At 43.0% G+C, this 12,146-nt stretch overlaps 1 protein-coding gene across 1 annotated transcript in view; it reads right to left on the bottom strand.

Annotated features, from left to right (window-relative positions):
- Nucleotides 1-1,875, bottom strand: part of slc66a2 (solute carrier family 66 member 2) — a 37,548-nt gene extending 35,673 nt beyond the window's left edge. The window contains exons 1-2 of the mRNA XM_083646308.1: nt 1,134-1,875; nt 301-434 (exon numbers count right to left, since the gene is read on the bottom strand). Of these exons, the coding sequence (XP_083502434.1) occupies nt 301-434; nt 1,134-1,336 (337 nt within the window). The 5' untranslated portion in view covers nt 1,337-1,875. The remainder of the gene's footprint in view (nt 1-300; nt 435-1,133) is intronic.
- Between the last annotated feature and the right edge of the window lie 10,271 nt (nt 1,876-12,146).

Raw genomic sequence — 12,146 nt, 5'->3', positions numbered from 1 at the left:
GGGATGGAGACTCTTTCTCTCTTTCTCTCTCTCTCTCTCACACACACACACACACACACACACACACACACACACACACACACACACACACACACACACACACACACACACACACACACACACACACACACACAAACACACAATCAGTCTCTCGCATGCTCATTCTCACTCTCACACTCACTCTTCACTTTTACACATACGCTTTCACACACACTCACTCATATTCTCTCTAACACACAGCAGTGATGTAACTGACTGAGCATTATGTGACTGAGGTCACTGGCACTGTGGCTCTCTAACCTGTGAAAGAGCGTCGCTTGGTGTTGAGTTCAGTGGCCATGCGGACGTCAGTGCAGAGGTTCAGCATGATCAGCATGGTGGCGATCATGATGATGCTCTGCCACAGCAGCGGTGTCTCGAAGTAACGCCCAAATCTGACGGAGAAAAAAAACGAAAGTTACAGTTGCAGTTACAAAACAAAAGCATTGCAACGTACTGTATGCGATGTGGGGCTTTGTCAAATGACTGCATCTGGGATGTTAATATCTTCCTTGCACGCCCCACCTGGACTCCGGCAGGCCTGGACTGAGACTGTATCAAATCTTGTTAAACCCTTGTTCTACTTCTGATATATTTCCAATCTTCTTGTATGCAATGAACACAAGCCAAACTCCAATCAATCTGGTCATTTAATGCTGCCTGACTTATTGGCAAACCTACATGATACCAGGCACAACATGACTGAAGAGAGACCTTTTATGAATTATGCAAACAACCTTTTAATTCGGCATGCATCTATTCCACTAAGGAAGCAACACTTATTTTGATAAAATACTAACTTACTGGCTCTGTTAAAGACACAATCTTCTTCCACCTTAGGCTACCATGGAGGGAGGAATACCAAGCAGTGTGAACTAATTCTAAAACTGTACGCTTAATTAAAATAAGGACTGGTTTGTGGCTCACTTGTATGCTGAATTTATCAGAATAACCCAATCATTCTTATTTTCTACCTTTGTGGATGAGCAAGTGAAGCCAAAATATACAGATTTCACAGATTCCTGGTGTGAGCTGATACCAGCGTCAAGTGAGCTCCAGCAGGAATTTCAACACTGGGGGGTCACCTGTCTTACCTGAAGAGTATTCGGAGGATGTTGGCCACCAGGAGGACCAGACACACATAGGTGGAGAAGCCCTCTGCATTCTGGCTCCGGCGGATGTCTCTGTACTGGGGGATGTAGGGCACCACCCCGCCAAACACCATGGCTCCAGCCGCGACCCAAGCCACCAGCTGGTTGAACACGTACACGAGCTGCTCAAACATCTCATCGTCCATGTTTACTGAACTCGCTCGCCTACTTCGATTAGGGCAACAACCGACAACGATACTTGGGCAAGAAGTTGTGAATTTAAGCCTTTCTACACACAGCTGGCCCTGGTCCTCGGTTGCTGTTGGTGGCCTTTAAAAAAGCTAGTTAGCCTCCTTTGGTGAGAGTAAACGCCTTTTCATTTTCCTTGCACTGATCAGACAGGCAAAAAGGAGCTATTACTGCCACGCCATCATAAGGCGAGCACTGAATCGGAAATGACGAGACGCACTAATATTACTGTAACAGCAGAGAACAATCCACCAAATAGCGCAAACATTAATATAATAGTGTACAACCACCACAACAACGATGCTCACTAAAAGGCAACAGTATTGACAACCGACGAACGTGATTTAACCATAACCAAAACGCTACTCTTTACGGAATGCGTCCAGTTTTCTGGTTCAACAGTTTTGTTGATGCTAGCTACACGGTTTGAGCGGTTGCAACATAGTTTAGCAGCAGAAAACATCAACACATTCTGATATAGCGTTAGTAAATAAAAATGCCCTTGAAATGGGATGCGAACCAGAAGAAAACTGGCAAATGACTTAATGTACACTACTGTTACAGTTCTTTCCCCATCCTCAGGCTGTGTTCCGCACACGCCTCGAACTCATTCGATTGGTCACTGAAAAGAGCGAAGAAGAAGAAACAGAGTGGCAGTTGCAGTGACCAATCAAATGAGTTCAGGGCGTGTTTATCCGGACCTATTTTATGGTCAAGCTAATCAGAGTGAGCCACAGACCAGAAATAAGGTGATATAACCTCTAAAATAAAACAATATAATTCGTCGCTTCTGAGAACGAGTTACGAAGACTTAGGTTGGGCTGTAACGTTATATAACTTCAATTAATGTTAGCTAAACTAATCTTAGTTATCATTCGCAGAATAGTTAGTAGACTTATGACAGCAGAGCTTTTATTTTGAATTGAATACATATATAAGCGGAAGTCTGATTGTTTTTTTTATTGTGTTTATCGTGACACTGGCATAGAACACTTCAAAGTTGTCGAAGTACTTTTGAACGCCGAACTGTACGTGAGAAAACTGAGCTGAGATGTATTGTTCGTACTTTTTAAGTAAATTAAAAGCACAAGTTGCAGTCGGTTGGCATGGTTGAGACTTCTTCAAATTGTTCCCCACCACAGACTGAAACAAACAGTGGACACACGTCGAAAGGTGGGGTGGCGGCGGCGGAGGAACAATGTCAAAAACAGAGCGCAAAGCAGCCAAAGATATGACGGAAACGGTACGTTTTAATTTCCAAAACGTCACTCAAAAACACAAAGTAAACTGAAGAAAGTACTAAACACTTATTTTCATGTTTTTTAACCTTTCTTTAGATGGACAAAACGTTGCAGCGACTTCAGGGAAGATTCCAAGCAATCTCCGAACGGTTAGAATCCCAAAATATCCTTTTGTGCAAAGTAACAAGATTTTGATTTTTGATCTAGCCCGAAGAAATGACATGTTTTGGTTCAACGTGGCAGGTGTAACCATACAATTAATGATGGTTTTGGTTCCATTTAGGTGTTCCAGTGCCAGGGCCCTCGTTAATTTAATTGGTTACACCTGCTTTGCTTCCTGCTTTACCACCTCAATGCGGTTGCTGTGAAAAGGGCCTAACACACCTCCTGACTACACCTCAAAGAATTTAGCCTACATTTTAAGCACATCACATGTCTGTGGCAGCATATTGTCAATTTAAAGCTTATTAGGGTAAACCTCCAGTCGACTCGCACCGCTATGCTATTGCTTTTTATATTGATATTAGGCTACAGAATAACATTCATTATATCAATCAAATGTATCAGAATTAGCTAACATTTACTTGCTTTATTTGTAGCCTAGTAAATGTATTCTGGGGCCTCAGTTATCAGTGTGCTTAGACTGACTAAAGTAATGTAGCCGAGTATTCGGGTCCGCCTATTCACACTTTGATAATTAAATAATAAAAAGAGAGTCGGGCAGGCTGTAACATTAACACGCTTCCATCTTTATTCTCTCTGACACCAGAACACACACACCAACCCCGGAAGCTTCACTCTTCCTCCCCAGCACAATTTTCTACTACAGCAACCCTTGAGGGACACACACAACACCTCTCATCCAGACGCAACACAGAACACAACACCCAACAGTCTGCTACAGTAAAAAAAGAAAAGACAACTTAAGTAAATTCTGACTCTTGCTTAAGCCCATTTTGGGAGACAAGTGCAATCACAGTCCAACTGAGACATTCCGCATGTGGATCCGCCCCAATCCAACCATAATGGTCAATGCCAATTACCACATGACACATATATAAATGAGCCTGTTTATCGATTAAACATGGAAATTGCATGTAGGTATGTGTGCACAGTCACTGGATAGGTTAGTCGTTCTTTTAGTTCATCCTTAGTAGGGATACACAGTTTGATAAATGAGACCCCTGGCCTTAAAAACAAAAAAACAAAACTTAGTTCACTTCAAAATGAATCTTCAGACATCATCAGCTCACACTAGTATTGACCATTTTTTGCCATCTTCTAAAATGTCTATCAAATTTCACTGTGGGTCCAGAGAAGGCCAATACTTACCTCATCATCTCATCCATTTTCTTCAGCGACAACATCACTGTTACTGTCACTGTACATTTTTGCTCATGTCTAAATGTACCCTTCTTCCCTTGCCTGTTTTAACGTGCATACCTTTCTTTCTTTTTTGTTCTGTATGTGAGTACTTTGAGAGCAAAGCAAACCAGAGTCAAATTCCTTGTATGTGTACTGTACATACTTGGCCAATAAAACTGATTCTGATCAGATTTAGACTTTCAACGACCATAAAGTTGTCAGGTAGAGGTGCAATAAACTGTGATGCCATTAAACTTTGAATGAATGCATTCTGAGTTGTGGTCTCTAGACTGGTTCTAACCGGAAACCGTGTCCAGCTCACTGGCAGATTCTCCCTAACTCTCTCACTAGATGAGATGGGAACGCGCATTGATGACCTTGAGAAGAACGTGTCTCATCTCATGACACAAGCTGGGATGGATGAGCAGCCCGTATCAAAGTGAACAGCCACATTTTTTCAAAAGTTTATACGTAGCTAAACGATGACCGCAATGTCCCATGGCAATAGACAAATAAAGGATTTTTAATGATTTCAGTAGCCTTCTTGAACTTTTTCCTTGTTTTGCCTCAAAGTATCTTTTTTTTCCAGAGAGCAACTCTTGCTTAAGTGTTCATTTCCCTTTTGCTATTGGCAGTGTCAGTATATGTAAATATATATGATCGGGTAAAATGATGTAATACATATGTTGTTTAGGATGTATATGAAGTGTAAATACATGTATGATGTAGTATGTATGTGACGTGCTGTTTACAGTGTTGGGTGTAACTCATTACAAAAGTAACATATTACATGTAATATATTACTTTTAGCAGTAACTCAGTAATATAACTTATTACTTGTATGATTTCAGTAATATTATACCAGTTACTTTGTCAAGTAACTCAAGTTACAAATTGAGTTACATTTGATTAAATCAAAGCACATATTTAAAAAAGATACAATCATTTCCTAATCAAACTGTTTTTATGCAAATAACCACTATAGATGACAATAACAAAGGAAAATAATAACATTTAGAATGTTGGATTGTTCACACTGATTTCAAGGCGGTTGAAATTATTTTTCGGGATGGTTCCGGGGCGGCAATGTCATTCTGCTGCTGCTGTTTTGGTAAAAGTAATGCAAAAGTAGTGAAATAAGTAACGAGTTACCCTACACAGAAAGTAATACTGTAAAGCAGTGATACTCAACTGGCAGCCCGCGGGCCACATGCGGCCTGCGGGCACCCCCTGTGGCCCACGATGGAATTGCAAAAAAGAAAAAAAAATCAGTGCACCTGAACGCAACATGCAAGATACCCGCTGAATAAGTGTCCAAATGTTCATGTCATTCTGGCCAATACTCGACTTCTCTTATAACATTTCAGTCTGGAATATGGAATATCTTTCAATAATCTATGATTTAGCTGCTAAATTGTCAAATACCGCCGTCTGCTTGCTACCCTGGCACTTATGTTATGTACTTAACCTAACTAACTTAACCTAACTAACTATCCGGTGTGCACAACATTGTCAGACTAAACTCCGGCTGACACCCCAAAAACCTACAATCCGCTACAGAAAAAATTATATTGTTTGTTAACTGGCCCCTGGCCTCCTATCATTTCACGAAAATGGCCCCCGGGCAAAGCAAGTTGAGTATCCCTGCTGTAAAGTAACTTATTACTTTAAATGAAAGTAACTAGTAATATGTAGTATATTACATTTTGAAAGTAACTTGCCCAACACTGGCTGTTTATGGTATGCGAAGCCATTTGAGACTCACTTGTGATAAAGGGCTATATAAACAAAGTAGACTTAAGGACTTGGCAATTCAGAAACACGGTTTACAATAAATAAAGTGAAGCTGTTTTTAACTTGTCAGACTCTCAATTCAACTACAAAGATATTTGCAGCAGCTTTGTGTAGGATGGAAAAGGTACCATGCAATGTAGCTTGCTGCCATCTAGTGGCCATATTGGAGCTCACATCTCATGGCAATGACGGAGAACAGCCGATATAGCCTACAAGGAATAGTGTTCATTATCTTTAGAGTAAAACATTTAGGCCTATTCAAATTTTGATATCAAACTATAATTTAAGCACAGAGGGGGGAAAACAGACCTTACCACAGAAAATTATTTTAAACTTTGCAAATGTTCAGGTGATTTGCCTCCTGCAGCAATTCAACTCCACTCAACAAAACCATTCGCCGTTCAATTTCTTTGATACATATCTTGTGTCAGTGTAGTGCATGGTGTCCTCGGCATGCAGTCTGCTGCTTGAGTTCCTCCAGTTTGCCAGCCTTTTCGTCGATGCTGCCATAGGTTGATTTGAATTGTCGTGTTAAGGCATGATGAATTGTCAAAAATGGAGAGAATGCACACCATGAAATCTCAGCGAGGTGTCGGTGACGGACAAGAATCTATAAGAAGGATAGAAACTGCACACTCTGGCTCCGATGCAATAAATTTAATAAAAGGACAACGTTTCGGCCTGGTGGCCTTTGTCAAGTCATGTACAAACAAGGTGAAGAGCACAGACTTGTAACAGAGACACACCTAGACCACAGGTGCAGCCAATCAATTAGAATCAGTCAGTCAGTTACTGCAAGTGAATGAGAACTTACAAGTGATCTAAGTGTGAAGAGCACAATTTTCCAATGACAAAAAGGTACAATATAGAACCTTTACAGCCAAACAAACAATGAATGGTAAAAAACATCCAGAGTGAGAATTCACAAAGGAGATGGTGTTACAAAGTTACAATGGACCTTTTTCACAGCTGCCACCCTGCATCCAAAAGGCAGGAAGGAGGTGCAACCAACCCACCAACCAGGGACCCAGGACCGGAACACCTAAATGAACCAAAGACAGGAGACCCTGATTGAGGTTTTGGTGCACCCACGCCACTTCCACCCAAGACATGATGAATAACATATGAAATTAAGATTGGAATTTAAATGGGAAAGAAACGACTGCTCGACATGAGGAATCTCCGTCGACTCACGGGTCTCTCGACTGATGATTAGACTATTCGACGTTTCCTCTCACTCAGTCATAGTCTTCACCATAAACCAGACAGTGACCACCAAGACCATGATGAAGGATATCATGTTGATCATTTGGTTGCATTTGGTAGACACAGCCTGGCGGATACTGCAGGGGGGCATACAGCAGACAGTATGTTCAATGAAATGGGATCAATTTATTAGGCTACATCTCTTTAATTAAATATAATGAGCCCCCCCTTTTTTTCTCTCTTTTATGACCCCACTCTGCACATTAGTTCTTGAAACAAGCCCCAGACCCTCTCTCCATCTCCACCTCACCTCCGGATGGCATTACGTTGCTCGTCGTCCCTGAGCACCAGCTGCTGGAGCACCGAGCCCTGGTCCTCGATGGCACGCTCAGTGCTCTGCCTGCCAGCTTCCTGGCTTTGGAACATAATGTATGAATATCATTTTTGATGATTAGTCTCCTTTAAAAATTACAGACATACAATTGACATACTAGGGTTGTGCGATGTCAACCAAATAGATGGTTCCACAGTGAAACATGATGGACGATGGCATCGTCGTTGACGGGAGGGGGAGACGATATATTGAATGATTTATGAAGTCGCTGCGGTGCCGTAATGCCGTTTGGCTCCGGCGCTGCAATGCACGTTCACATTAACAACAGGACAGCTGAGCTCTACATGAAGACCGGCGGGCAGGCTACTACAGCACAGAGCCAGGCGACTGAAGCAGTGGGTGTCACTACCACCAATATTGGACGTCGCAAAACAAATAACGTTAATGTTACAGATCCTGACGGATAAAAGCTTTTGCACACCTAGGCTAAACAGGTGCGTCAGAGAAGGGCAAAACCCGACAGTACCAGAATAAACTCCCGCACACTGTCTCCACATGCAATCAAAAGTTTAATAAGAATAACGTTTCGGTCGTGAGACCTGCATCAGATTCTCTCAGATCCTGACCAACAATGTGTGTGTGTTGAATTTAACTAGCTGGCAGAAAACGGACAGAATTAATGGCAGATATAACGTTAGATTCACGTGGGCTCAGTCTTGAACCTAATGAGAGAGTTAAGGAGAGATAAACAGCAGCAGCTGCTGTATGTAATGGAGCGACTTCAACTTTCACTTTGGAAACAGGCGAGTTAAATTCACAGTTGAAGACTTGTACTCACTTTGGGTTGAAAACAGGAAAGAATGTGAAGTTTCTCCTTTGTTTTAACGTTTTCACAACACAACCGACTTCTCACGTGCGGGGTACGCGCGGGCAGCATTAAACAAGTGCACCCAATTCAGAGAAGCAGTAGAGCGGAGGAGGAGGGGAGAGCAGGCTTCTCTGAACTGGGTGCGGTTAATGTCCACCAATTCAATGTCCACCTATATTTCATGTGTGTTTAAGTGTGTACATTTCAAATTAATTGATGAAATCTTTGTTGTATTGTGTGCAATAACTGTCTGTGAACATCCAGTCCAAAAGGTGACACTGATTTATTTCCAGAGACACGTGTGATAAGGCAGCCGCTGTGCATTTTGGAGAAGCCTACATTTTCAGTTTGGGGAGAATCCAAACATCAACCAAATAAGCTAATTTTGCAGTAAAAAAATAGACATATTAAAGTTATGAAAAAACATAGTTGTGCATTGTTCTACCTCAGGTAGAGGATGAGCATGACGATGATCATGAGCATACGGTTGTAAGAGACAGCCTGGAGGATCTGTCTGCGGGATGCCTGCATTGTCAGCTGGTTGTCCTGCACATTGACATCGATCCTGCAGGGGCCACACAGCAGACATGAAATGGCACAAATTTATCTATTACATCTCATACATTTTCTTTTTCTTTCAAATAAATGTATCTTTTATGGCCCCACCCCACACATTAGCTCTTGAAACAAGCCTCCAGACCCTCTCTCAATCTCCACCTAACCTCTGCATGACTTCCTGTTGTCAATCTCCACCTAGTCTCGCTTGCCAAACTCTCCCAGCAAAGGGGCTGGGAGAGTCTGGCTGGGGACAATTTCTATTGTGGACTAGAGGGGGGAAAGCTGTTTACAGCCATCCACCGAACGTACCATGCAGGCTGCTTAATTGCATAATCCACATCAATCGTTTTCAGCGTGTAGCAACAAGCTAGCGACTAGCGCTGCTGTTGTTATTGTTTCAAAGGCAGCGGCGCAGGCATTTGAGCTCAGCAGATTCGACAAGTACAGCAGCAAATCCAAACATGGAAACAGCCGCAGTCAGAGCGGGTAGGAGCCAATGCAGAGCTTGCAGGGAGCGGAATGGGATTTCCATCCGGCACCGACTGAAATGGTCGGCACCAATGAGAGAGCTAAGTCCACCATGCTGCTTCCACCCAGTCAGACTAATCTCCACCTAACCTCTGCATGACTTCCTGTTGCTCCCCGGCACTGATCGCCAGCTGTTGCACCACAGAGCCATGCTCACAGATGGCGCGTTCAATGTTCTGCATGCCGTCTGCTTCTCTGGATGTAGGCCTATGAGTCCTGTAATGGCAGAAGGATGAAGTCAATAATCACTTATAAAACGAATATTTTCAAAACCTGCATGGAGTTTCACTTCGAATAAGTTACTCTCCAGACAAATTTGTAATTTATGGAAATAATCATCTTTTAGATTTTCTCTGAAATGGAGCACACCGATAAAGCTGATGTGGACAAGAGGATGCCAGAAGGATTTGGAAAAGCAGTAGACAAAATGATTCCAGAGGCCAAAAGGAGTACATGTAGCATGGGAAAGCAGATTCTACTCCAGCACCAAAGGCCACTCAGCTCAGTTAATTAGCCGGGAGGGCTGTCGGCTAACTTGGTTAGCTTACATAGATACAGTCGGTGTGTGTGTGTGTGTATGTGTGTGTGTGTGTGTGTGTGTGTGTGGCCGTGGGGGAAAACGGGAGGTTTCCCCCATGCTGATCCATTGACCACGCGTATTATGAGACCAATTATAGACCAAGGTCAGCAAAGCATTTGTGCGCATGTCGGTACCGTATGCCCCTATGGATCGCACCAGAGTTGTGGGCAGAACACGTCCTATGCAGCATTCAAGCGCCTGGATTGGCCAGGCAGGCACCCATGCAAATGGTTCTGAGAAGCGCACCAAGGTATTCCCATCTCGCCTGAATCTGATAGCCTCCCTAGTTAGCCTCTCTAGCTCCCTACCACCGATACGGCAATGAACTACAATTACCCCATGCTTCCTCCTTCCTCCACCTGCCTCTTCCGGGTCCCCCCCAGGGTTCCCACACCTTCCTCAACATCAAATTCAAGGACCTTTCAAGGGCTTTCAAGGACCTTTTCCGCAAATTCAAGGACACAACATAGTTTGAGACATGGATCAAGGTTAATTACTGTTACAACAATAAGAATTTAGTAGAGCTCAGACAATTAAAAAGAGAGGGCTTGAATGTGTGAACACTTCTCAACAGTGCTGTTAGTGATGTCAGACTGTGTGGTCTCTTGCTTTCTCTAACACAGCAGAGCAAAAATATATACTGTATTGTGTAAGTTGAGCAATAGAGAGACTTATTTTTAATTTGAAGAGCCAAGTAACTCTTTGTTTATTTCAGCAGAAGGACGACGGGAGACATATGCAGACAGCGGAACGTAGCTACCCTAAATTCAAGCACTTTCAACTTTCAACTTTTAAGGCTCGAAGCTAAGCACTGAATGAGTGAGAGAGGAGGGGGGGCACGCCCATGGCTGGGAGTTGAAGCACACGTACACACCATTTAGCTCAGTGATACACACACACTACCCCGCTGTCACATACACATAACATTACATTATTTCTTTTAAAAGCACCTGAATTATTTTAAACTCACGTAAATGAACCTCATGAAAATATTTATTAAATAAATTTAATTATTAATTAATATAAAATTAATTACATTTCCATGACTTTCCCAGGTTTTTCATGACCGTACAAAAACCCTGCGTTACCTTCATAACCCAAACAATTTAAGACCGGGCAAAATCATATTTAAGACATTTTTTTTGTAAAAACGCAAGTAAAATTTAAGACATTTTAAGGCCTAAAATTCAGATTATTGGATTTTTGACTTTTTAAGGAGCTGTGGAAACCCAGGTATGTATGCTGTACCTATGCTCTTCTCCCTCCAGCAGCTTCCTGTAAGAGTTGATCTCCATGTCCAGGGCCAGCTTGACATCCAGTAGCTCCTGGTACTTGTTGAGCTGAGCATTCATCCACTCTCTCAGCTCGCTCCTCTCCTGTTCTTTCACCTCCATGGCTCTGCAGTGCTTGTCTCTCTCTGCTGACAGGACATCCTCCAGCTCTCCCACACAATCCTCTGAGGCCAACACCTAAGCACACACCCATCATTCACACTGGCATCATTGACAAGTAGCAAACATAATACGGAATCGAAAAAGTGGAGTTTGGTGGTCAAAATATTCAAAATTGTGGGAATTATTAACACATAGGTGGTCAGCGTATAGTAGCTACCCGCTTCCGCAGGGCGCTCATCTGATATCCAAGGCTCTCTAGTCTCATATGAGCTTCCTGCAGCTCCTCCCTGGCTGTGCCCACTGCCTTATCGTTCATCTCAGAGGACACCTTGGCATTATCCAACTAGAAGAGACACCAAGACAGACAGTGTGAATGACAGACACATGGGGGAGAGTAAGAGAGAGAGAAAGGGAGACAGAGAAAGATAGAGTTAGAGATCTTACCTTGGCCTGAAATGTTTGCTCTAGTTCTTCCTTGTACAGAGAGACATGTTTAATGTTCATCATGCTGCCTCCGCAGGTCCTATGAGAACACATTAGATTAGTTACTGCAGTGGGTCTCAAACTTTTTGGCTACATTACCCCCTTTCCCTAGCCTGGTATCCAGCCCATATGAATCGCAGTTGTCAGCACTCCATATGGATCTGGACGCGATGGTCTGGACCTGGACGCAAGGCGTCCACAGGCGGTTATTCAGGACAGATTCCGGCTGGTCGATGTAGGCGGCGGGAATCATCGCTCGTGTCTTGCTACTCTTTATGTCTCATTTTCTTATTATTTTTCCCATCAAGTCCTCTTGTATCCTCCTTCGACGCCATTTTCACACTCCCCGATCTCTGGGGGTGCCACACACACACCCCCAAATGCTCACTGCCCGTGTGTCAACAGCTGTCAAGACC

Source organism: Poromitra crassiceps, assembly GCF_964638095.1.
Source record: "Poromitra crassiceps genome assembly, chromosome: 11".
NCBI lineage: Eukaryota > Metazoa > Chordata > Actinopteri > Beryciformes > Melamphaidae > Poromitra > Poromitra crassiceps.
The sequence above is the reverse complement of the archived record's forward strand: the minus strand, read 5'-3'. Positions and strand labels throughout refer to the sequence as shown.